The sequence below is a fragment of the Pongo abelii genome, chromosome 10, assembly GCF_028885655.2.
Source record: "Pongo abelii isolate AG06213 chromosome 10, NHGRI_mPonAbe1-v2.0_pri, whole genome shotgun sequence".
NCBI classification, from domain to species: Eukaryota; Metazoa; Chordata; class Mammalia; order Primates; family Hominidae; genus Pongo; species Pongo abelii.
In genome coordinates, this window is record NC_071995.2 from 51,313,598 (window position 1) to 51,340,757 (window position 27,160).

Below are 27,160 nucleotides of genomic sequence, written 5' to 3' on the forward strand. Positions count from 1 at the left end.
CTATTCCAGTATTTTTAATGTTCTTTTATCATGTAGTTGTACCACAGGTAAGTCTGATAAATATCAAGCTATAATTAAATGATATTATGAATGGCCAGTCCCTGGCCCAGGTTCAGTTAACATGTAAAACTACAAAGAAATCTTAAGACCCTCCTGACTAAAAATTAGCTAGGCATTAATGATTATAAAGCATTATAAGCTATGCCACTCCACCTAAAGTGACACTCACATTTTACTACTAAACACAACCACCTGAGCTACATACAATGGTAACTCCATGTTGCTCATCAGTCAAATGTTTTTTAAATTTTTTTAGAGGGTCTCACTGTCACCCAGGCTGGAGGTACCATGGCACAATCACAGCTCACAGCAGCCTTCAACTCCCGGCCTCAAGCCATCCTCCTGCTTCAGACTCCCAAATTGCTGGGATTACAGGTATGAGTCATCACACTCAGCAAGTCAAGGAGTTTTATTAAAATCAGCCTCTATGGCTGCTTAAACAGAGATATGTGGAAAAAAGGCAAACTTTCCATAGTCAGTTGTATTTCTGACATCCTGATAAATGCCTGAGTCTTCTTTTAAGATTCAAATACGGCCGGGCGCAGTGGCTCACGCCTGTAATCCCAGCACTTTGAGAGGCCAAGGCGGGGGATCAGGAGGTCAGGAAATCGAGACCATCCTGGCTAACATGGTGAAACATGGTGAAACCTCGTCTCTACTCAAAAAAAAAAAAAAAACCCAAAAAATTAGCTGGGCGTGGTGGCGGGCGCCTGTAGTCCCAGCTACTCGGGAGACTGAGGCAGGAGAATGGTGTGAACCTGGGAGGCGGAGCTTGCAGTGAGCCGAGATTGTGCCACTGCACTCCAGCCTGGGAAACAGAGCGAGACTCTGTCTCAAAAAAAAAAAAAAAAAAAAAGATTCAAATATTGCCTCCTCTGTGAAGCCATCTTTGTTACCCTCAGTACATTAACTGTTTTATTCTTTGTGTTTTCACAGCATATATTCATCAAACATTTACTGAGCATCATCCATGTACCAGGCATGGGTACACACAGAAGAAAACGGGAACCCTATCCTTAGGAAGCTCCCAGTTCAGGGGCTTCTTGACTGGGATATCTATCCTTACCTCATCCACAGGTTTACATGACCCTATGATTCTCTCAGAGGTAGTGACAATGTCTTATTCATCATGTGTCAGGTACTTACATAATATCTATACCACACAGCAGGAACTAAATACATCTTTGCTATAATGAATATGTAAGGCCGGGTGCGGTGGCTCACACCTGTAATCCCAGCACTTTGGGAGACAGAGGTGGGCAGATCACATGAAGCCAAGAGTTGGAGACTAGCCTGGGGAACATGCTGAAAACCCGTCTCTACTAAAAATACAAAAATGAGCTGGGCATGGTGGCGCCCGCCTGTAGTCCCAGCTACTCGGGAGGCTGAGGCAGGAAAAAAAAAAAAAACAGTAAGTAGTTTAATGGATTAACTACGTATCAGAGTTCTTGCAGGGACTAAGTGGAAAACTGACCATATATAGATTACATACTGATAAACAGTCCTCATCCTCTTTAGCCCATCAACATGTTTTTTTTTTTTTTTTTTTTTTTTTAGACAGAGTCTTGCTCTATCACCCAGGCTGGAGTGCAGTGGCACTATTTTGGCTCGCTGCAACCTCCGCCTCCCAGGTTCAAGCGATTCTCCTGCCTCAGCTTCCCAACTAGGTGGGACTACAGATGCACGCCACCACGCCCGGCTGATTTTTTTTATTTTTAGTAGAGACGAGGTTTCACCATGTTAGCCAGGATGGTCTGATCTCCTGACCTCGTGATCCGCCTGCCTCAGCTTCCCAAAGTGCTGGGATTACAGGCGTGAGCCACCGCGCCCGGCAACAGGATTTAAAATCACTGAACTTCTTGAAACACTTTTTTATTTTGATTTACAGAATACCACATTTGGCTCTGTAGCTGGTTTTCCTCCTCACTTCCTGGTTGTTTCTTCTCAGTCTCTTGTGGGTTCTTTCTCATTTCTATGAACTGTAAATGTTGGAGTACCCCATGGTTCATTCCTGGGACTTCTCTTTTTCTAGCTCTGCTGTCTCTCTTGGGAACTTCATCTAGTTTGAATGCTTTAAAAACTAACTATGGCCAGGTATGGTGACTCACACATGTAATTCCAGCACTTTGGGAGGCCAAGGCGGCAGATCCCTTAAGTCCTGGAGTTTGAGGCCAGCCTGGCCAATATGGCAAAACCTCATCTCTAAAATAACAAAAAAAATTAGCTGGGCATGGTGGTGCACGCCTGTGGTCCCAGTTACTCAGGCTGAAGGGGGAGGATCACTTGAGAGCCTGGGAGACAGAGGTGTACCCTGCCTCCAAAAAATCCCAAACCAAACAAAACCAAAACTAGCTATATGCTGCTGACTCCCAGAGTTTTATCTTCAGCTTTTCCTCTGAATTACAAATCCATATAACCAACTGACTGCTTGACATCTCCACCTGTAAGCCTAATAGGCTCCTTAAACTCAGTTTGTCCAAAACTGAGTTCCTGATATACCTCCCAAACCATTTCCCCTACACTTTACCCTATCTCAATTAATGACAACTTCATTCTTGTGGTTGCTTAAGCCAAAAACTTTGGTGTAATTTTTTATTCTTTTTCTCATATATACCACCCCATCTGCTCTCATCACTTTAACTTCAAAATATATCCTGGATTCAGCCTGTTCTCATCACTTTTACTACCATCATCCCTTGCTTCTATTACTGTAATAGCCTCCTAAGTGGACTGCCTGCTTCTGCCCTTGTACCCCTGACGTCCCTAACAGAGGAATCCTGTTCAAATGCAAGTCAGATCAGTTTTTTTTTTTTTTGAGATGGAATTTCCCTCTTGTTGCCCAGGCTGGAGTGCAATGGCGCAATCTCAGCTCACTGCAACCTCCACTTCCCAGGTTCAAGTGATTCTCCTGCCTCAGCCTCCCAAGTAGCTGGGATTACAGGCGCGTGCCACCACGCCCAGCTAATTTTTTGTATTTTTAGTAGAAGCGGTTTCACCATGTTAGCCAGGTTGGTCTCGAACTCTCGACCTCAGGTGATCCACCTGCCTCGGCCTCCCAAAGTGCTGGGATTACAGGCGTGCGCCCAGCCTAGTCAGATCAATTATATCACTTTTCTGCTGAAAACCCTCTAATGGCCCCCACTGTAGAGTAAAAGCTGAGATCCTCACCATGACTGATGAGACCCTACATGAAATGCTGCTATTACCTCCCCTACTTGGTCTCCAATTACTCTCCACCCCAAACTCCAGCTAAGCCTCCTTGATGTTCCTAGATGTACCAGGTACCTTGCGACTTTGCATCTTTGCAGTTGCTGATCCTCCTCCCTATAGTACTTTTCTTCCATATAAATGCATATAGCTCCCTCACTTCCTTCAGATTTTATTCAAAAGCTACCTAATCTAAAATTTCTATCTTGCTGCTAACATTTCATATTACCCTTCCCTGTTTTATTTTTCTTCTAACATTTACTGTTATCTAACATGTCATATATTTTACCTATTTTTCTTGTTTATTGTTTGTCTCACCCACTAAAATATAAGCTCCTCAAGGGCAGGGATTTAATCTAATTTATTTGGTTCCCTATTATATCCCCAGCATGAAAAACAGTGCCTGGCACAGAATAGACATTCCATCAATATCTGCTTAATGAATGAATGCACCCTGAAGTACATATCAAAATTAAAATCTAAATAGAGATGTTTAAAATTGGTGATATAGTTACTCCTTTTCTATGGGAACACATCTCTGAAATAATACAGTGGAAAAATAATACAATATATCAAAGTTTGACAGCAATAGTTCTATGAATTTAATTTGTAAAAAGAAAACTAGCATTTATTGACCATAAGCAAATTATTCACAGTAATTTTAACTTCAGAACTGCACATGTCCTGAGCACAACTCTGTGGCCATTGCCTTCTAGCAGTATTTTATGTGCGCTCATAGATTACAAACTGAAACCAACATCAGCCTATCATTAGATAAAATATACCCTATATCCCAATGTATCATCTGTGGTTTATGTGTTTTCTAGGCCAAGACAGTATCTTTGGAATAAGAAATACCTAGATGTGCCGGGCGTGGTGGCTCACGCCTGTAATCCCAGCACTTTGGGAGGCTGAGGCAGGTGGATCACCTGAGGTCAAGAGTTTGAGACCAGCCTGACCAATATGGTGAAACCCCATTTCCACTAAAAATACAAAAATTAGCCAGGCATGGTGGCTGGTGCTTGTAGTCCCAGCTACTCCGGAGGCTGAGACAGGAGAATTGTTTGAACCTGGGAGGCAGAGGTGGCAGTGAGCCGAGATCGTCCCATTGCACTCCAGTCTGGGTGACACAGCAAGACTCTGTCTCAAAAAAAAAAACAACAAAACATAGATGTGCCGGGCACGGTGGCTCACACCTGTAATCCCAGCACTTTGGGAGGCTGAGGAGGGTGGATCACGAGGTCAGGAGATTGAGACCATCCTGGCTAACTTGGTGAAACCCCATCTTTACTGAAAACACAAAAAATTAGCTGGGCATGGTGGCGGGCGCCTGTAGTACCAGCTACTCGGGAGGCTGAGGCAGGAGAATGGCGTGAACCTGGGAGGCAGAGCTTGCAATGAGCCGAGATCACGCCACTGCACTCCAGCCTGGGGGACAGAGCAAGACTCCATCTCAAACAAAACAAAACAAAACAAAACAAAACAAAACATAGATGTAAATCTTGGCTTCACCACTTTCCCAGCTTGGTAACTTCGGCTAAATGACCTAATCTGAGTGCAGTTTTCTCACATATAAATTTAGGTAATATCCATTTCATGAGAGACTTGGGAAGACTGTAGCATGCCTAACACAAAATATGCACCTAGTAAATATTGCTACCCTTCAACCCCCAACTATAACAGATAATTAGCTCTATATTGTCATCAAAAACATTTTTTTTCTAGGTCTGGTTGCTCCATAAGGGCCACTCACTCATCAGTGTGGGGTCCCCAGAACATTCAGAATGGAGTTATATTATAAGCAGTTGAGACACTCAGTACATGCAGTTTACTGACTGACTGACTTAGCTTAGGTTGTGTGCCACTCACCTAAATAGCCTTGAGTCTTTTTCTGTAGTGCAGTGACTGGGCAGTCTTTATGAGCTAACAGTAGCTGTTTCAACTGGGCCACCTCGTTGCGTAGTAATGTGACTTCATTCTGAGGGAGGGAAGAAAAGAGTATCAAGAAAATTCATCCTCTACTCTTGCACCCTCAGTGCCTGTTCCCAAAAGAAGGACAGAATATTGCCTCGATTTTCTCCCCTGAATTGGGACAAGACTCCTGATCCAGCAAGGCTTCACAGAGCCCAGGGCCAGTATAGTCAGGAATTCAATGACAGGAGTTGCTTACAGTGAAAAGTCAGGATTTATAATAGAAACATTACTCCTGTTTAAGATAAATATGATTCTACTAAAATTAGTAATACACATGCTCTTTGACTAAGAAAGCCTACTTCTAGGAATCTACATAACAGAACTGTTTACTCAGGTGCATGCAATGCTCATTGCAACATTGTTCTAGCAAAAAATTAGAGCAGTATCAATATCCATACCTTATCACTACACTACAGAATATACTACTATACAGCTATTAAAAAGAATGAGGTAGATCTCCCATATCCATGGCTAGATCTCCAGGAAACACTGTTAACCTGTTTATGTTAAAACAAGTGCACAACCCCTCCAGCCCTACGCAAAAACTATAAATAAAAAATATTTAGGAATATGAATCTGTCTGGAAAGGTACATACCGAATGTATCTACAGGAAAGAGAATGCGACTAGAAAAGGCAGATTAAAGAGGGACTTTTTTCTATTCTGTACATTTGTGTGTATATTTTATAATAGAAATGTATTTATATATTGCTCTTTTAATTTAATATTTTAATAATCAGAAGGAAAAATAACATTGAAGAGAAGGTATGGATTATAGATTATAATTATTCTATTTGTGCTTGTAGCACTTTTTTCTTTCTCTCTTTTATTAAGCTGCATTATCTAGGGCAAACACATTTCCCTTTTGGTTTTCATGACCCCAGTCAGATTCTACAGATGATTTAAAAGAGCACCCTGGGGTGCTTAATCTAATTCCTTCATCTAAATGCGTTTATGGATGACTCTAGTAGGAGATTTGGGGGTAGATGGTGAGTGTCTTCACCAATACCTATGAAAGAGATTTCAACTCTGACTGTTAAGAGACTCTTCCTGGGACAACTTCTAGATCTGTCCTAATTAGAGAATTACCATCTTCTATCAAATTGTACCACTTTTTTTCTGATTCCATCCCACTTTCTGGATTTTCAACAATTCCAATAAGCATCCAGGACCCACTCACACTCAGCTGAATGTTCTGAGAAGTGAGTTCTTCGGCCTTCTTCTCTAGGGAGGATACCCACAGCTTTCGCTTTTGGCGGCAGCGGGAGGCTGCAGCCCGGTTGCGCTCTAGAAAGCGCTGCCGTCGCTCATCTGGATCTTCATCTACTGTGCGCCGCCGTCTCCCCCCAGTACTAGGGGTGGGCTGGGCTGGTGAGACCTGGTGCCCAGGAAGGAAGAGAGGTTACCTGATGGGAACATTAATCCTTTCCAAATCACACCTGATGTTAGGTAGAGTAGTAAGATCTGGTAAAAGGATATACCAGCCTCTGGTAACCACAGTAAGTCTCATTACTATGTCCCCAAGCTTCCCTTTTGTAGGAGTCCTCAATTTTGCCTCCTGTTTCCTTCCAGTCTTCTCAGTCTCAGACAAACTACAGTTCATTTGGAAACTCTGATTATTTATAAGACAGACAAATGAAACCACGGTTACTTTTTGTTTCTTAACAATAGGGAATCTTGACCGGCACGGTGGCTCATGCCTGTAATCCCAGCATTTTGGGAGGCTGAGGCGGGCAGATCACCTGAGGTCAGGAATTCGAGACCAGCCTGGCTAACATGGTGAAACCTCATCTCTACTAAAAATACAAAATTAGCCGGGCGTGGTGGCATATGCCTGTAATCCCAGCTACTTGGGAGGCTGAGGCAGGAGAATTGCTTGAGTCCAGGAGGCGGAGGTTGCAGTGAGCTGAGATCATGCCATTGCACTCCAGCCTGGGCAACAAGAGCGAAACTCTGTCTCACAAAACAAAACAAAACAAAACGGGAATCTTATAGGCAGGGAAATCAGAATTGGGGGAGGATATTAGGGGAACTTTTAGGGAGACTGTGAAATAAAAAAGTTTCAGAATCACTGATTTGGACAAGTGATATGTACAAACAATTACACACTATTATAGGTTTCAGAAATGGAGACAAATGTTCTTATCCATTTCACTACCAGTGACATATGAGTTATTATGGGGAGATATAGATAAGCATATTATTTTTATTTATAATCAGTTATTGATCATCCTGAAGAACAACCCCCCACTTTTGTTTATAAACAAAAAATGTTTAATCCCTTTACAAATTGGTGATAACAGGGCTGTCTTGTTTTTAAAGTTCAAGCTGAAGTTCCTTGTCACTAAAGCACTTTTGGATCATCCCTTTCTGTTAGTTGGGATGCACTTGGAGAAGAAAGGCCAATTGTATAATAGAAGCCAAAAATTTCTTAAAATGTAGAAAGGTCAACCATCTGTAGAAAAAAGTTCAGCCTTGAACACAGGCTTGAGCTGCAAAGGTCCACTTACATGCAGATTTAAAAAAATAAGTTATACCGACCAGCTGGGCACGGTGGCTCATGCTTGTAATCCCAGCACTTTTGGGAGGCCGAGGCAGGCAGATCACTTGAGGTTGGGGGTTTGAGATCAGCCTGACCAACATGGAGAAACCCCATCTCTACTAAAAATACAAAATTAGCCAGGCGTGGTGGCGCATGCCTGTAATCCCAGCTACTCGGGAGGCTGAGGCAGGAGAATTGCTTGAACCTGGGAGGTAGAGGCTGCAGTGAGCCAAGACTGAGCCATTGCACTCCAGCCTGGGTAACAAGAGTGAAACTCGGTCTCAAAAAAAAAAAAAAAAAAGGGTACCTGCTTCTCCGGCCCCCCTTCCAACTTCTCCACCTCTTCTGCCTCTGCTACCCCTGATACCCCTGAGACAGCAAGACCAAGCCCTCCTCCGCCTCCTCCTCAATGCGAAGATGATGAGGAGGATGAAGACTTTTATGATACTCCACTTCTATTTTAATGAATAGTAAATATATTGTCTCTTCCTTATGATTTTCTTAATATTTTCTTTTCTCTAGCATCCTTTATTGTAGGAATACAGTAGATAATACATATACAAAATGTGTATTAAAACAACTCTATGTTATTGGGATGGCTTCTGGTCAACAGTAGACTATTAGTATAGTTTTTGGGGAGTCAAAAGTTATATGTGGCTGGATGCGGTGGCTCATGACCGTAATCCCAATACTTGGGGAGGCCGAGGCGGGTGATCACCTGAGGTCAGGAGTTCGAGACCAGCCTGGCCAACATGGCAAACCCCCGTCTCTACTAAAAATACAAAAATTAGCCAGGTGGGGTGGCAGGCGCCAGTAATCCCAGCTACTTGGGAGGCTGAGACAGGAGAATCGCTTGAACCCGGGAGGGGGAGGTTGCAGTGAGCTGAGATTGCACCACTGCACTCCAGCCTGGGTGACAGAGCAACACTTGGTCTCTAAAAAAGTAAAAAAATAAAAAAGTTGGGCCGGGCGCCGTGGCTCATGTCTGTAATCCCAGCACTTTGGGAGGCCGAGGTGGGCGGATCACCTGAGGTCAGAAGTTCAAGACAAGCCTGGCCAACATGGTGAAACCCCGTCCATCTCTACTAAAAATAACAAAAATTAGCTGGGCATGGTGGCGCACGCCTGTAATTCCAGCTACTCAGGAGGCTGAGGCAGGAGAATCGGTTGAACCTGGGAGGCGGAGGTTGCAGTGAGCCGAGATTGCGCCACTCCACTCCAGCCCGGGCAACAGAGTGAGACCCTGTCTCAAAAAAAAAAAAAAAAAAAAAAAAAAGTTATATGTGAAGCCAGGCTCACATGTAACTTTTACAGGCTTATGCCTGTAATCCCAGCACTTTGGGAGGCCGAGGTTGGGAGGATCACTGGAGCCCAGGAGTTTGAGACCAGTCTGGGCAACATAGTGAGACCCGTTTCTACAAATAAATAAAATTAGCTGGGCATGGTGATGCATTCCTGTCATTCCAGTTTCTTAGGAGGCTGAAGTGGGAGGATCATTTGAGCCCAGAAGGTTGAGGCTGCAAGTGAGCCATGACTGTCCCATTGCACTCCAGTCTGGGCAACAGAGCAAGAACCTGACTCAAAAACAAACAAAAAAAAGATGCTGGGCATGGTGGTTCACGCCTATAATCCCAATACTTTGGGAGGCCGAGGCAGGTGGTCACTTGAGGCCATGAGTTCAAGACTAGCCTGGCCAACATGGTGAAATCCCACCTCTACTAAAAATATAAAAATCAGCTGGGCGTGGTGGTGCACACCTGTAATCCTGGCTACTTGGGAGGCTGAGGCATGGCTTAGACCAGGATGGAGGTTGCAGTGAGCCAAGATCACACCACTGCACTCCAGCCAGAGTGACAGAGTGAGACTCTGACAAAAAAAAAAAAAGAATCTTGTACTCTACTCTAGGCCCTACTGAATTATATTCTCCATTAATATAGATAATTAAGAAATGATTTTTTTTTTTTGAGATGGAGTCTTGCTGTGTCACCCAGGCTGGAGTGCAGTGGTACAATCTTGGCTCACTGTAACCTCCACCTCCCGGATTCAAGCAATTTTCTTGCCTCAGTCTCCTGAGTAGCTGGGACTACAGGCGCCTGCCACCATGCCTGGCTAAGTTTTTGTATTTTTAGTAGAGACAGGGTTTCACTGTGTTAGCCAGGATGGTCTCGATCTCCTGACCTTGGGATCCACCCGCCTCAGCCTCCCAAAGTGCTGGGATTACAGATGTGAGCCACCCTGCCCAGCCAATAAATAATTTTTTAAAATTAAGACTAATATTATCTCTCCCAAAATAAAAAAATGGAGAAGAAATTTCCAATTCAATTTAATGAACTAGAGGCCTTGGTTCACTGTTTCTCATTGTATAAGAAATTTACAGTAATTCTGAGAATTTCGGCTTCCTCTTTATCTTTAGCTGACTGGAGCACATGTAAAGATTAGTCCTTTATGGCCAGGTGCAGTAGTTCATGCCTGTAATCCCAGCACTTTGGAAGGCCAAGGCGGGTGGATTGCCTGACCTCAGGAGTTCGAGACCAGCCTGGGCAACACGGTGAAACCCCGTCTCTACTGAAATACAAAAAACTGGCCGGGCGCGGTGGCTCATGCCTGTAATCCCAGCACTTTGGGAGGCCGAGGCGGGTGGATCACCTGAGGTCAGGAGTTTGAGACCAGCCTGGCCAACATGGTGAAACCCCGTCTCTACTGAAAATACAAAAATTAGCCGGGCATGATGGCGGTTGCCTGTAATCCCAACTACTCGGGAGGCTGAGGCAGGAAAATCGCTTGAACGGGGGAGGCGGAGGTTGCAGTGAGCCGAGATCTTGCCACTGCGCTCCAGCCTGGGTGACAGAGCGAGACTCCATCTTAAAAAAAAAAAAAAAAAAAAAAAAGGAAAAGAAAACAAAAGAAAAGAAAAAATTAGTTCTTTAGGAGAATAGGGGAAAGGAAAGGTTCCTATTCTGTCATAGGCAATTCAGTAAGTCATGCAGGGAATGGAGGTGAAAGACTAGGCCAAGAGAAACAGAGGAAGAATGACAAGGAAAGGAATCAGTGTTGATTAAAAAGGAAGCTGGGGCTGGGTATGGTGGCTAGGGCCTATAATCGCAGCACTTTGGGAGGCTGAGGCGGGAGGACTGCTTGAGTCCGGGAGTATGAGACTAGCCTGGGCAACATAGTGAGACTCCATCTCTTTTAAAATTATATATATAAAAAAAGAGGAAGCTGGACATGCTTTACCATGTTCGGGACTGGCTTCAGGTACAGTAACCCATGACCAGCCTGGGCAACATAGTGAGACCCTGTCTCTACTATTATTTATTTAGTTATTTATTTAAGACGGAGTTTCACTCTTGTTGCCCAGGCTGGAGTGCAATGGTACGATCTCGGCTCACCGCAACCTCCGCCTCCTGGGTTCAAGCGATTCTCATGCCTCGGCCTCCTGAGTAGCTGGGATTACAGGCATGCGCCACCATGTCTGGCTAATTTTTTTTTGTATTTTTAGTAGAGATGGGTTTCACCATGTTGGTCAGGCTAGTCTCGAACTCCTGACCTCAGGTGATCCACCTGCCTTGGCCTCCCAAAGTGCTGAGACTACAGGTGTGAACCACCGCGCCCGGCCCTCTACTATTATTTATTTTATATATATATATATATATATATATATATATATATATTTTTTTTTTTTTTTTTTTGAGACGGAGTCTCGCTCTGTAGCCCAGGCTGGAGTGCAGTGGCATGATGTCGGCTCACTGCAGCCTCCACCTCCCAGGCTCAAGCGATTCTTCTGCCTCAGCCTCCTGAGTAGCTGGGATTACAGGCGTGCGCCACCACGCCTGGCTAATTTTTGTATCTTTTTTAGTAGAGATGGGGTTTCACCATGTTGGTCAGTCTGGTCTTGAACTCCTGACCTTGTGATCCGCCCACCTCGGCTTCCCAAAGTGCTGGGATTACAGGCGTAAGCCACCGAGCCCAGCCTATTTATAATACAAATTTTAAAAATAAACAAATAAAATTAAAAAGGAAGCTATGTCATTTCCCCAAGAGAGAAGGCAGCACAACTCAGGCAAGGGGGCTACTGCTTTGCCATCTTTAAGACTGGCTTCAGTGGGGTTATAGGAGGGTAGGCAGCCTTAGCTTCCAACAGGAAAACTCAAATGAAAGCTTTTGTTGTTGGCCAAGCTGTACCATAGCATATGGCCATGAAATGTTTGGACATGTGGCAGTAACTGATGAAGCAGGTGGTGACATCAGGAAAAGAGGGGCCAGGCAAAGGGTGTAATTCTAGAAACTAATCTCAGGTACTGTCACCTGTCCAGTGCAGATGATATGAAAACCGAGGACTATTCAGTTTCCAAAGAATCTTGTTAAAACAGACCTCCTTGAGAAGAGAAATGGGTAACTAAATGGGACCCCTCTGCCTTTTTTAGGATTTTAGTTTCTCTGTGATAAAAAGGGATTTAATTGGTAATGAGGTGTTTTATGTGTTTTTTTTATTTTTATTTTTTATTTATTTCCTTATTTTTGTTGTTAGTTTGTTTCTTTTGAGACAAAGTCTCACTCTATCACCCAGGCTGGAGTGCAGTGGTGTGATCTCAGCTCACTGCAACCTCCACCTCCTAGGTTCAAGCGATTCTCCTGCCTCAGCCTCCTGAGTAGCTGGGATTACAGGCGCACATCACCATGCCCAGCTAATTTTTTGTATTTTTAGTAGAGACAGGGTTTTGCCATGTTGGCCAGGCTGGTCTTGATCTCCTGACCTCAGGAGATCCACCTGCCTCAGCCTCCCAAAGTGCTGGGATTACAGGCGTGAGCCACCTCACTCGGCCTATTTTTTGAGGTATCTTAATACTGTAACATCACATTTCATTAATATATTGTTATGGTTTTTGTTGTAAAATCTTATCAGGTAAGTTATTACTTTTATTTAAGACTTAATAGATAGGAAAGAGACTAGGGGAGCCTCTTTTGTTTACTGTGTGGCTTGAAGTAAGGCTCTGTCATATTTTAGAGGATTCTACAGATACACTAAACCATGACTCACATATGGAAAAAATGGGGCCGGGCATGGTGGCTCACGCCTGGAATCCCAGCACTCTGGGAGGCCGAGGTGGGTGGATCACCTCAGGTCAGGAGTTCGAGACCAGCCTGGCCGACATGGTGAAACCCCGCCTCTACTAAAAATACAAAAAATTAGCTGAGCATGGTGGTGGGTGCCTGTAATCCTGGCTACTCGGGAGGCTGAGGCAGAAGAATCGCTTGAACCTGGGAGGCAGACGTCGCAGTGAGCTGAGACTGCACCACTGCACTCCAGCCTAGGCAACAAGAGCGAAACTCCATCTCAACAACAACAAAAAAAAAAAAAAAAAAAAAAAAGCGAGGCCACTGCTGCAACAGTTCTGCATTACTCAGTCTGTTTGCATGAAAGTCTAACACAAGGGTGAATAAAGAATGGTGTTTTTGCTATTAAATGATGGTCTCAGCTAAAATAAAAATGAATAAATAATAAAAAGAATGGTACGTTTTGCTGTAGTCAAACTGCCATCAAGAACCAAAGTAAGCAGGAAGAAACCCAGAAAGCTGAAGTCCATTCTTCTCTAATTTTCTGCTCCTTCAACAATAGATATGACATAAAGATACGTCATAAAGATATGACATAAAGAGTAAGAGCCACTGACCTGTGGCTGGGCAGGGGATGGGGCATCAGGGTGCTGGATGAGGATCTGGCTCTGCTCTGGGCGGGCTGTCACCATGGTGCTGGCACTACCCACCACCATTCCACAACCACCATTGATTGAGGAGACTTGGTGAGTTAGGGTGGCTTTCAGTCTCTGTGGGCAAAGGTAAGAAAAAATGCTTGTTAAGGAACAGATTCTATCAAGGAAGAGAAGAGTGGCCTTAGATTTTATTACTGACCTTATAGATAGCTAAAATTTCCACTCTAGTTCTCCCTTAACAGAGGAATTAAGAGAAAATGACAGGCAGAGAAAATGTGCACCTGGATCCCTAAAATGCCTACTCTGTTCCCTGGCTATCATCCTGGGCACAGTTGGGGGCTGGGGGTTGTTAAAACAATAGTGTCCAGATGAAAGCTCTCTCCTGGAGCCTGGCCAAATGCGGGTTACACAGCTATTCACCTCTTGGCCAGCTCCCCTGCCCACTCGCCCACCCTCCATCTGTCACCCTAAAATGGCAAGTGTTCCATTCCAAACAATCTGTGCTGCCTCTTTTCACTGCCATGGTCTATGTACCAGGCTCTAAAGGTGGGGAGAGGAGATGGGAGCTATGAATCGCAGTCTTTTCTTTTCCAGACCCCACAGCAGGGAGTCCTTAGCTTTGCAAGCCCCAGAAGGTTCCTTTGCTTGGCTCACTTGAAAGACCTAGGCTGATATCACCCACTTCTTTCAGAAAGGCCAACATTGCCCCAGGCTGAGATGTACTCACCATCTTGGCTTCTGATGGTATAGGGTGGCCAGAGGGAGAAATGGAGCCACTGCTGTTAACTGGTGGGCCAGGGATACCAGGAATGTTGGGCACCATGGACACAGGTCTGGCCAGCTGGATCGAGAGAAGGAAAAAAAAAACAGAAGGGAACATAATACCATCGGTGGGGCAACAGTTTCCCTAAAATGAAGCGCTTTTGAGATTGGCACGTCAGGGCCTGTTGTGTGCAACGTGCCCATAGGGCATGCAGGGACAGCCTGGGAAATACCTTTCTCCATGGAGTACCAGAGTAGGGAATTTAATCCTTCAGTGTTGGGGCAATTTCTGTGGGAAGGGTTGGGGCTGTTATCTTGAGGAAAATGTTGGGCAATTTGGGAGGTGCTACGTGCCAAGTGAAAGCAACTAATCAGTGGGCTGGCAAGATCAATTCCTAGACCAGGAGCCAATTGTCCAGATGAGTCTTTATCTAGTGTTCCATAGTGCTGGATTGGTAGAGGTTAGTGAAGAGTTTAGGCAGGCTGCCATGCTCAACTAATATAGATCAGAGCCCACATTTCCCTGGGGCTCATGTGTATTTTATGACCATTCAGGTGGAAGGGAAGGATTACCATGTTGGTAGGGTTGGCTGCCCCAACTACAGAGCTCACCGATATAACAGACGGCATCTGTACTGGAGGCCCTGGCAACACAGGCATGGTCTGTCCATTAGCAAGATGCATGACAAGAGGGAGGGAGCCAGTGGGAGACCTAGAGGAGACATGAAGTGAAATGCTCATAACACAGACCTTTTGTCCATGGATCTTCTTCCTATAATTACAGAAGATTTTCCAGTCTTCTTTAGTTAGGGAAGGTATAGGGCAGCATGGTAAAAATCTTGACACCCTCATGAAGGTGAGAAGGCAGGGAATCCTATTCAACTTACCTTATAGATGGAGAAAAATGGCAAAATCTTTGTACTTTGCAAATTAAGCAAACTCAAATAGTAGGAAGCTAATCCTATTAAAGGGTTTAGAACAATTAAACATCCCTACCACTGGCTTGCCTTGGGAAAGGGGGAGTCGGGTCAAAGTCGTCATTTTGCAAAGCTGTTAGGTCACATGATGGCCAAATCTGAATGTTTCTCTTGTTCCTTTCCATGGCTTGCTCTACCCTGCCTCAAAAAGAAGTTGTCCCTTTTTATTTTTCCTAGTGGGTCCAGAGAACAATAAGCTCTAAGAATCTGAATCCTGACAACAGCCTCTTAACCCATGGGTACCGTGCCAGGAGTGAAGGCAAACAGACAAATAAAATTAAAGATGGCAAAGACCAAGAACCCTAACTGGGACTGCGGAGACTTAATGGGTTTCAGTGTTTCATTCAGTAGTACTCTAATAGACTTCTATAAGGTGTGGTTTCTACACTGTAATGAACTTCTAATGTTTTAAGAGCTCCTCTTTTTAGATTAAAGAAGTATTAAACCCTTAAATTAAGAAAGTATTACCCCCGGCCAGGCGCAGTGGCTCACGCCTGTAATCCCGGCACTTTGGGAGGCCGAGGCAGGCGGATCACGAGGTCAGGAGATCGAGATCGTCCTGGCTAACACGGTGAAACCCCGTCTCTACTAAAAATACGAAAAATTAGCCGGGCATGGTTGCAGGCGCCTGTGGTCCCAGCTACTCGGGAGGCTGAGGCAGGAGAATGGCCTGAACCCGGGAGGCGGAGCTTGCAGTGAGCCGAGATCACGCCACTGCACTCCAGCCTGGGCGACAGAGCGAGCCTCCGTCTCAAAAAAAAAAAAAAAAAAAAAAGTATTACCCCCAAATAAATATTTGCTTGTCTATTAAAAAGGTAAAGAAGATTCTGTTTATGGGGGAAAAATTTATTTTGAGAGATAATCTCAGTGACTTATTTTCCTTGGGTATTGAAAAACAGTCCCAGTTTTATCAAATAGTTTCATGTAATGGAAAGAAATGCAGCCTTCACTACTTCTCCCTGCTCTCTGTACTTACCCCATTTGCCTGTTGGATGGTGGAGCCTGTGTGATGACAGAGGTTGGGGAGGGAAGGGTTGGATGAAGTGGATCATAGCCCAAGTGGAGAGGCAGGGAGCCAGGACGTACAATGGTGGGTGTGGGGGTAGAGATCAGAACAGGCTTTGGGGTAACCTCCTGGAGAAAAGAAACCAACAGATCACAAAATGTTTTAAGGTGTGCTTATAGGGAAATATATAGATGGTAAAATCTAGTACAAATTTATTGGAAAGAGCATTAGAGCCACTCATTAAATCATGACCTGATTCCATCAGGATCAGGGACCCATAACTCACTCATCCATTCAGGAGGAATGGTGTATTAAGATCTCTTGGTCATCTCCCCTTTCAGAGACAATGGCTACATAAATAAGATGACAGTTGGACTATCACTTGAAATCTTTAAAGCAGCACTGTAGTACCATATAAATTCTAGAGATTGTTATAATTTTTCACAATCTAGATACTCTCATTCTAAACTTGATGCCAAGTGTCCTCTGAACTTCAATGGGAAAACGCAGGTATACTGGTAATGAGGCAACCCAACATCTCCAATACACCTCTTAAAAAAGGGCTATGGAAGTTTGGATAATGATCATACTGTAATAAAACAAACTGCTCTCACTGTTAACTTCTTAAGATCTTAGACTGCCAGTGGTCAAATGGCCTTGAGAGCATCCCCAGACAGTCTCTAGGACTTTGTTCCTGATGAAAAGGGAGGAGAGAGGCGGAGGAGGTTGCAGTGAGCTGAGATCGCACCACTGCACTCCAGCCTGGCGACAGAGCGAGACTCTGCCTCAAAAAAAAAAAAAAAAAAAGAAAAGGGAGGAGATGGGATGGTTGTAATGTTTATGAGAAGATAGATTTGAGAAGTTATCAAGCCAAATTTGGAGGGAAGTAACATGAGATATAGATGCTCTATCCATAGTATCCATAGTGGATGTTAAAATTAACAACCACTGGCAGAGCAGTAGATTGAAAGGAGGAGGAAGCATGAGGGGGCTTCTGAGGTTCTAATAAAATGTTTTTGATCTAGGTGCTGGTTATATAGGCTATTGACTTTGTGAAAATTCAATATATATTATATAACGTGTAAGTTATATAATTACAATTTATATACTTTTCTGTACATGTACTATATTTCAATAAATGTATTAAAAATAGTACTTCATGAAAGTACGTCGTTTAAAAAGAATAATCATCAGACTCCTAGTAGATACTTCCTTTAAATCACTTCTCTCTAGGATGACATTTTTTCGAAACTGTTAGTTGTCCAATTTATGAATTATGTGAATTTTTCTTTCTCACTTATTAATTGAAGTATAACATACAGTGATGTGCATTAAAGTCATAACAACAAAATGACTTTTAGGCTGGATGCGGTGCTCATGTCTGTAATCCCAGCACTTTGGGAGGCTGAAGCAAGAGAATGCTTGAGCCTGGGAGGCAGACGTTGCAGTGAGCTGAGATTGCACCACTGCACTCCAGCCTGGGCATCAGAGAGAGACTTTGTCTCAAAAGAAAAAAAAACAAAATGACTTGTTACAGATGTAAAATCAGGATACAGACCATTTCCAGCACCCCAGAAAGTTCTATGTCCCTTTCCAATCCACACCATTCCTTCACAGGAGGTAAACGCTATCCTGAGTTCTATCATTGTCAAACAGTTTTGCCTCTTCTTGAATTTTATAAGTATGTACTTTTGTGTATGACTTTTTTGTTGTTGTTGGATATGTTTGTGGGATTCACTCACATTGCTGTGTAATTATCAGTTCACTTTTTTTTTTTTTTTTTTGAGACGGAGTTTTGCTCTGTTGCTCAGGCTGGAGTGCAATGGTGCATTCTTGGCTCACTGAAACCTTGGCCTCCTGGGTTCAAGCAATTCTCCTATCTCAGCCTCCCGAGTAGCTGGGATTATAGGCACACACCACCACATCCAGCTAATTTTTGTATTTTTGGTAGAGACGGGGTTTCACTATGTTGGCCAGGCTGGTCTTGAACTCCTGGCCTCAAGTGATTCCACCTTGAGGTGCTGGGATTACAGGCATGAGCCACCGTGCCTGACTGATTTTTGGCTATTAAGAATGCAATTGCTAGCTGGGCACGGTGGCTCAATCCTGTAACCCCAGCACTTTGGGAGGCCGAGGCAGGCAGATCGCCTGAGGTCAGGAGTTCGAGATCAGCCTGACAAACGTGGTGAAACCCCATCTCTACTAAAAGTACAAAAATTAGCCGGGCGTGGTGGCACGCACCTGTAGTCCCAGCTACTTGGGAGGCTGAGGCAGGAAAATCGCTCAAACCTGGGAGGCAGAGGTTGCAGTGAGCCAAGATCACGCCACTGCACTCCAGCCTGGGTGACAGAGTGAGACTGTCTCAACAACAACAACAAAAGAATACAATTGCTATGAACATTCTAACATACTTCTTTTGGTAGACATATGCACTAATTTCTCTTCCATATAGACTTATAAGTGGAATTGCTGGGAAGGAGAATAGGTATAATTTATATAAATCTTCTAAATAACATTCCTTTAAATACAATCAGTCCTCCTCTAATACATACTTTTTTTTTTCTTGAGACAGTCTCACTCTGTTGCCCAGGCTGGGGTGCAGTGGAGCAATCACAGCTCACTGCAGCCTCGACCTCCAGGGCTTAAGTGATCCTCCACCTCATCCTCTCAAGTAGCTGGAACTACAGGCATGCTCCACCACGCCCAGGTAATTTTTGTATTTTAAGTGGAGATGGGGTTTCTCCATGTTGCCCAGGCTGGTCTTGAATTTCTGGGCTCAAGTGATTCTCCCTTCTTGGCCTCCTGAGTAGTTAGGACACACTATTTATATAATTAATGAATCAAAACTTTATCAATTAACATTTGAGATGACCCTTGGTAGAGAATTTACCTTCTCCTTCAGTGGTGGGGAACAGGGACTAGAGGCAGGGCTATCAGGTGGGGATGAGTCTACCTCCACTGGCTCTTCTTCTTTGATTTTGATGTCTGGTGTGGAAGGCAGAGACATGTCAAGGGGCCCAGCAGCAGCCTGTTGTGAAAGAAAAATGAACACAGTTTAACCCTATGATTCCTTTCAGGTTGAATCTATATTTTCCCATTTCCAAGATAAGGGAATATGCTTCTAAGAAGTTCAGCTTCTGTTCAATGCACTGAACTGCATGTCAAATAAATGTGGGCCCCTTATGTTTGTTTTGTTTTGTTTTGTTTTTTGAGGCGTAGTTTCAATCTTGTTGCCCAGGCTAGAGTGCAATGGTGTGATCTCGTCTCACTGCAACTTCCACCTCCTGAGTTCAAGCGATTCTCCCGCCTCAGCCTCCCGAGTAGCTGGGATTACAGGCATGTGCCACCACGCCCAGCTAATTTTTTATTTTTAATAGAGATGGGGTTTCTCCATGTTGGTCAGGCTGATCTCGAACTCCCGACCTCAGGTGATCCGCCTGCCTCAGCCTCCCAAAGTGTTGGGATTACAGGCATGAGCCACTGCACCTGGCCAAGAAATATGGGCTCCTTCTGTTTTATGTACAATTCTGGCCAAATCATTTTGTCGGTAATTCTCAGGGCTTCTGTTTCCCCAACTATAAGATGAAGATAATACCTGCTTCACCAATGGTAAACAAATATTTATAAAGACCTGAAAAAAAATATGCCATTTAAATCCATGCAAATATTATGATAATATTTTTCAGGAAATCAAAATAATTCCTGAATCTGCTGGCCACTGGAGAGCTGTGAACACTTTCTCTGCCAACAAGGATGACTAGATTACCCAATTACCAAAAGCAAACAAAGACAAACTGGCTATTCAAGTACTGCAAACCAGATAGGAAAGATATTTTCTGGGGAACTCACCATGCTTGATGGTGATCTCACCCCAAAATATGGTGCTGGATGTATTAGGTAGACAAGGGGTTTGGGGTAACAAAGAAAAGAAAGGCTGATCATCTGATTGGTGAAATAAATGAGAACTTGGTCTTAGGAGCAAGACTGGAGAAAACCAGAAAGGAAAGAGAGCACTTTCCTGGCAGTGATGCAATCACCTCACAGAACTGTGGAGCTATAAACGGCCTTGCAGGGAACAATAAACCATCTGAGATAATGGCCTTGACACTGCACCAGGACAGGAGGGTTGGCATTGCAGTTCAGTTTCATTACAAAGTGGATCCTTTGTTCTATCTATCCTGTATCCCAGGCTTCTTGGTGAAGCAACTGCTTGTTTCAAGATCTTCCCTTGCTACCTTAATCCTTAGAAACCTTCTTGATAGCTAGCTGAGTAAATTAAATACAATGTGGTATCTACTACATTAGAGAAGGTAGTAGTGGTTCATTTTCCCCAGTCTGAGGAGGGTGAGCAACAGCAAAGGTAACTTCATTTCTGCCTCATTTTTTCTACACTGCTAAGATGTCAGGTCCAATTTAGCTAATTCTGAGATCTCTTAAGTCAGACTAGTGGGAAGGAGAAGCTCTAAGTAAATACAACCATAGATTTGAAATCCTGTAGGGCATCTCCTAGCAAAGCTGTGGTTCAGCAAAGTTCCACGCTCATTAAACACTTCTGGAGACTCTTCTACTGAGTCTGTACTTCTCATTAAGGTGAAGTAAAGACCACTCCTGTACAGGCAGGAGGAAACACCAAGGAATGCCCAGTGAGGAAAGGGCTGACTATGAACTAGTCTCCCGGAAGTGTCAACTGAGCTAAAATGGCAATGAAAAAGACTAGAAGCTTTTTATGGGAGGCTAATTTTCTTGAATTTGCCTATAATAAATTGGGTATAAAATCCCTCATAGGCCAAGTGTGGTGGCTCATACCTGTAATCTCAACACTTTGGGAGGCCAAGGTGGGAGGATCACCTGAGGCCAGAAATTCTAGACCAGCCTGTGCAACATAGCAAAACCCTTTCTTGGCCAGGTGTGGTGGCTCATGCCTGTAATCTCAGCACTTTGGGAGTTCGAGTTGGGAGGATTGCTTGAGCCCAGGAGTTTGAGACCAGCCTGGGCAACATAGTGAGACCCTGTCTCTACGAAAATAAATTAGTGAGGCATGGTGGTACGCGCCTGTAGTCCCAGCTACTTGAAAGGCTGAGGTGGGAGAACTGGTTAAGCTCAGGAGGTGGAGGCTGCAGTGAGCCAAGAGTCTACCAATGCACTCTAGCCTGGGAGACAGAGCAAGATCCTGTCAATGAATGAATGAATGAATGAAAAAAAATGACAAGACTGTGGCTAGTTCTGCCATTTGAAAGCAGAACTACAAGACCAGGTGTGGCGGCTCATGCTTGTTATCTCAGCACTTTGGGAAGCTGAGGCTAGCGGATCTCTTGAGCCCTGGAGTTCAAGGCCAGTGTGGGCAACATGGCAAAACCGCATCTCTAAAAATAAATGCAAAAATTAGTGGGGTGTGGTGGTGAGTGCCTGTAGTCCTAGTTACTCCAGGGACTGAGGCGGGAGGATCACTTGAACCTGGGAGTTTGAGGTTGCAAGCACCACTGCACTCTAGCCTGGGCAGCAGAGTGAGGCTCTGTCTCAAAAAAAAAAAAAAAAAAAAAAAGAGGCCGGGCACAGTGGCTCATGCTTGTAATCCCAGCATTTTGGGAGGCTGAGGTGGGTAGATCATGAGGTCAAGAGTTCGAGACCAGCCAGGCCAACATGGTGAAACCCTGTCTCTACTAAAAATACAAAAATTAGCCAGACATAGTGGCACGGACCTGTAGTCCCAGCTACTTGGGAGGCTGAGACAGGAGAATCACTTGAACTCAGGAGGCGGAGCTTGCAGTGAGCCATCATGATCGCACCACTGCACTCCACCTGGATGACAGAGCGAGACTCCGTCTCAAAAAAAAAAAAAGAAAAAAAGTAGAGCTACAAATATGTGCTACTGAGTTTCCCTGCTTTATTAATTTATTTAAAGACAGGGTCTGGACCAGGCACGGTGGCTCACGCCTGTAATCCCATCACTTTGGGAGGCTGAGGTGGACAAATTGCTTGAGTTCAGGAGTTTGAGACCAGCCTGGGCAACATGGCAAAACCCCATCTCTACTAAAAATACAAAAAAATTAGCCAGGCGTAGTGGCATGCACCTGTAATCCCAGGTACTCGGGAGGCTGAGGCAGGAGAATCGCTTGAACCTGGGAGGTGGAGGTTGAAGTGAGCCGAGATTGCGCTACTGCACTCCAGCCAGGGTGACAGAGGGAGACTCTGTCTCAAAAAAAAAAAAAAAAAATAATAATAATAAAATAAAATAAAGAAAGACAGGGTGTTGTTCCACTGCCCAGGCTGGAGTGCAGTGGTTCAATCATGGCTAACTGCAGCCTTGACCTCCTAGGCTCAGCTTCCTAAGTAGCCAGGATCATAGGCGTGTGCTACCACACTCAGCTGATTTTTAAATTTTTTGTAGAGATCGGTCTCACCATGCTGCCCAGGCTGGTCTCGAACTCCTGAGTTCCAGCGATCCTCCTGTTGTGGCCTCCCTAAGCACTGGGATTACAGGTGTGAACCACCATGCCTCGCGCAGCCCTCTTTCTGTTAGTTTGAGGGAGACAGCATAAAAAGAAACTCATAGAAATCTATGGAACTTGGAAATAACTCCAGTGATAAAGACACTATCTTGCTTTCTTACCACTTAAACTGGATGGAAAAGTCATGTATAACTATCTTGATTTACCTGCTATGCCCTCTTAGAAGGAAAGAGCTCCCATGGAAATTTTTTCTTAAATATGGGGAAAAATAGAAGCGGTTCCAGCTATTCTATATTCTGATAGGATCCCACGCTTCACTATACCATGCAATTGTGAGGTTAATGTGTTTATATATATGTTTTGGGATAGAGATGTTGGAATCTTTTGTGATTCCAGAAAATCAGGAACACAGACTTGATTTTAAAAATAGTGACCAATAACCTAGAATTCTAATTCTAAAGTAAAATTTGATCTTTGCATTTTTCTTTTTCCCCCAAGCCCCTTATTCCATGGGAACTATCTTCCTTTGACTCTGCTTCTTCAAGTTATTTCCTCTGGTCTTCCAAACTAAGGGATTCTCTAGGGATCTGAACTATATAAAGGCTAAAATCAGAGAATCATAGCGCCTCAGGATTAGAAGGGATTCCAGCATTTTAATCCCCTCTGCAGTATCTCTACTAAGTGATCTACATATAATTGAACATATTTTGTGACAGCTTCCACCCAGTGGTCCTACTTCTCCCTTTGGGCCACATGGAATAAATGTAATCCCTCTTTTAATGAATACTCTTGAAGACTGCAATTTGTTCACACTAAATCTCTTTTCCAACCAAAATTTCCTCAATTTCTTTCTTTTTTTTGAGACAAAGTCTCACTCTGTCGCCCAGGCTGGAATGCAGTGGCACGATCTCGGCTCAGTGCAACCTGTGCCTCCCGGGTTCAAGCGATCCTCCTGTCTCAGCCTCCTGAGTAGCTGGGATTACAGGCGTGCACCGCCACGCCTGGCTAAGTTTTGTATTTTTAGTAAAGACGGGGTTTCACCATGTTGGTCAGGCTGGTCTTGTGATCTGCTTGCCTTGGCCTCTCAAAGTGCTGGGATTATGGGTGTGAGCCACTGCGCCTGGCCCGTTTTGTTTGTTTGTTTGTTTTAAGAGATAGGGTCTCTGGGCCAGGCATGGTGGCTCACGCCTGTAATCCCAGCCCTTTGGGAGGCCGAGGCGGGCAGATCATGAGGTTAGGAGATCGAGACCATCCTGGCTAACACGGTGAAACCCCATCTCTACTAAAAATACAAAAAAATTAGCCAGGTGTGGTGGTGGTCGCCTGTAGTCCCAGCTACTCGGAAGGCTGAGGCAGGAAAATGGCGTGAACCTGGGAGGCGGAGCTTGCAGTGAGCTGAGATTGTGCCACTGCACGCCAGCCTGGGCGACAGCGAGACTCTGTCTCAAAAAAAAAAAAGAAAGAAAAGAGGGTCTCACTCTGTCACCCAGGCTGGAGCACAGTGGTGCAATCATAGCTCACTGACTGCAGCCTTGAACTCTTGGGTTCAAGCAATCTTCCTGCTTCAGCCTCCCGAGTAGCTAGGACTACAGGCATGCACCACCATGCCTGACCAATCTTTAAAACTGTTTTTGTAACATGGAGGTCCTGCTATTGCCAAGGCTGGTCTTGAACTCCTGTAATCCTCCCACCTTGGCCTCCCAAAGTGCTGGGATTACAAGCATGAGCCAATGTGCTTGGCCACTTGATTTCTTTAAAAGTTCCTGAAGTGACATAGTTTATAGTTCTTTCACCGTCCTGGTTGATCACCTTTGAAACACAGTAGGAACATCCTTCTTTATCTTTAATGCTTTGAATAATAGTAGAAAGCTACTTAAAGGCAAAAACCACATATATTGAAACAAAGAAGAGTGGAAATTTGATAAATGTTTATTGACTTGCTGATTCAAAAAAACAGTGCAGCTGAGAAGTCTGATCAGCTCAGAAAAGAGTGGGATTTGGCAACAAATATGTTATCCAACAAAATCTGAGTAATTTATCACCTTTTAACATCTTCAACATATTTATAATATAAATATTTTTAAAAAAACAGATTATTAAACGAATACTCCCCTGGAAGAACAAGAGGACTAATTTTTGGTGACGACAGACTTGTGCTGATCCATCATCTGGAACTCCTAAAGACCTGAATGGCTGACTGGGATTAGTGACTACTATCTGATTTTACTGGTTTTACTCTACTAAGCCCATGATTTTGTGTTTTAACCAATTAAGAAAACTATCCCAAAGCACAATAAAAATAGCCTAGGTCTGAATACCACCAGTTTTTTGGCAACAGTCCTGCTTCTTGCCTTTTTCTCATCCTCATCTGCAGCTTTCTTGAATTCATGTTCAAAGGAGCTAGCTAGTTCATTGAAGAGTCCCACCTCCTCACAGTTCTTCAGGAATCTAGTTGGGGTAGGAGTTTGATCTGTAGACATGAAAGAAAAGGAAACTGTTTTAGTTTTGATTTGAAATTAAAACTTGATATTAAATAGTATGTAGAGAATGCATTTGTACTTTTTGATTTGGAGAGAGAGTCTTTGTGTTAGGGCAAATTTGCTTTAATGGAGCTCTAGTAGGCGAAGGCTGGTGGTAGGCCACCAGAGGGTGTCTGTGTTGTGTTGCCTCAAAGCCAGCAGAGGGAAAACTTAACAGTATTTTGTTGTGTGACTATCCACGTACCCACTTTTCTCTCAGTGCTAGTTTTACCTCGTTTACCTCCAACCAAACCAAACCACCCACACAGGTGACACAGTTTTGTGAAACCTCTAGATATGAAAACCAAGTATAGTTAAGCAATATTTTCTTTTGTAAACTTACTCCCTGCTAGGTCTGAAGTGAGCAGAAAAAGCAGATGGATGTTAAAATCTGATGAGAAGAAACTGAGGATCAGATAGTTGAGTTTGCTGACTAACGCTACCAAGTAAGAAATAGTGCCTTGTCTTTCAGTGGTCACTGAGGTAATAATGGTCTGTTACCTTCTGAAGGATTCCAGGCAAATCTAGGGGCTGAGGAGTAAGACAGCAAGATCATGAGCTGGAAAAGGAAACTGTAAACAATAGACCTAATTTCACAGAGACCTAGGCCCAGAGCAAGTTCCTGAAACCAGGGTATTCAGATTTAGATTTGCCAGCCAAAATATGCCCACAGGGGCTGCATGAATCTCTCCTCAACACAGTGCCTCTGCCCTTCTGAAGAGAAAGACTCTTGGTAACCCATGGGAACTTTTTAAGCAACTTGAATTTGACATTCTCCCTCCCAATCCTGCTTTTGTAGACCTGAATCTTGTTCACAGATCCTAACTCTATTACGATGGCTTTCCTTGGCATGCTACTTCAGGGATTCATCTCATACCCCACACCGCTAGAATGAATGACAGAAATACAGAACAATGTTTAAATGATATTTTAAGGAGTGAGACCTGGGGTTAAAATCACCCCTTCTTGGCTGGGCGCAGTGGCTCATGCCTGTAATCCCAGTCCTTTGGGAGGCTGAGATGGGTGTATCACTTGAGGTCAGAAGTTTGAGACCAGCCTGGCCAACATGGTGAAACTCCATCTCTACAAAAAAATACAAAAATTAGGTGGGCATAGTGGCAGGCACCTGTAGTCCCAGCTACTCAGGAGGCTGAGGCAGGAGAATCTCTTGAACCCAGGAGGTGGAGGTTGCAGTGAGCTGAGATCACTGCCACTGCACTCCAGCCTGGGTGACAGAGTGAGACTCTGTCTCAAAAAAAACAAACAAAAAACCCCAAAAACACCCCTTCTAGCCTGATCAATTGAAAATAGTCCAGTGGGATTTTCCATGGAAACAGCACAATTTTTATAAAAAAATTTAAACAAAACCTCTTCTGAATCAAGAGTGTTTGGAAAAGTTACCACTACTTCTCAAAATAGTTTTAAAAGGTTCTCTGGCAGCTTTGGTTGACTAACGATAAAGCCACTTTCCCTCCACCCCTGGGTGAGTAGAAGTAGTATCATCCTTTATGCTTAGAGAGTACTTTAGTAAGGGCATACCCAAAATCACAACTCAAGTGGAACAGGAGGGGGCAGCTAAGGGCATGGCTATGGCAGAGGAGGGACTTTCACACCTTTGATATGAGGTTCAAACAAACTTCTCCTGCACCCTGCTGTTCAGACTCATTTCTGGTTTTTTAAAGGCTCTCCTGTGTTAAACCTAATTCCTCACTTTGCAGGTGGCCTCTAACTTTCAAATGGCTCTGGTTTGTGAACAAACAGACTGAAAATATATCAGAGAACCCTGAACCTGCTCTAATGAATCCTAAAAAAATCAGTAAGTTTTTGTTTTGTTTTGTTTTGACACAGAGTTTCCTTCTTGATGCTCAGGCTGGAGTGCAATGGCGCAATCTCAGCTCACTGCAACCTCCGCCTCACCATAACCTCTGCTTCCCAAGTTCAAGGGATTCTCCTG

The 27,160-nt window shown here is 44.0% G+C and overlaps 1 protein-coding gene and 1 long non-coding RNA gene across 9 annotated transcripts in view; one reads left to right on the forward strand and one right to left on the reverse strand.

Annotated features, from left to right (window-relative positions):
• The window catches only part of ATF7 (activating transcription factor 7), a 113,343-nt gene that overhangs the window by 10,375 nt on the left and 75,808 nt on the right, over positions 1-27,160 (reverse strand). For 4 of the 8 annotated variants that reach the window (XM_063711581.1, XM_024256161.3, XM_024256162.3 and 1 more), the window contains 8 exons: positions 25,006-25,157; positions 19,129-19,266; positions 16,209-16,366; positions 14,868-14,967; positions 14,221-14,334; positions 13,455-13,607; positions 6,421-6,618; positions 5,137-5,245 (listed from right to left, as the gene is read on the reverse strand). In XM_063711581.1, coding sequence (XP_063567651.1) covers positions 5,137-5,245; positions 6,421-6,618; positions 13,455-13,607; positions 14,221-14,334; positions 14,868-14,967; positions 16,209-16,366; positions 19,129-19,266; positions 25,006-25,157 — 1,122 coding nt within the window. 8 annotated transcript variants of the gene reach the window in all.
• Positions 13,474-24,909, forward strand: LOC129049320 (uncharacterized). The gene is made up of 3 exons (XR_008512337.2): positions 13,474-13,619; positions 18,811-18,945; positions 24,780-24,909. It is a non-coding gene; the product is annotated as an uncharacterized LOC129049320 (long non-coding RNA).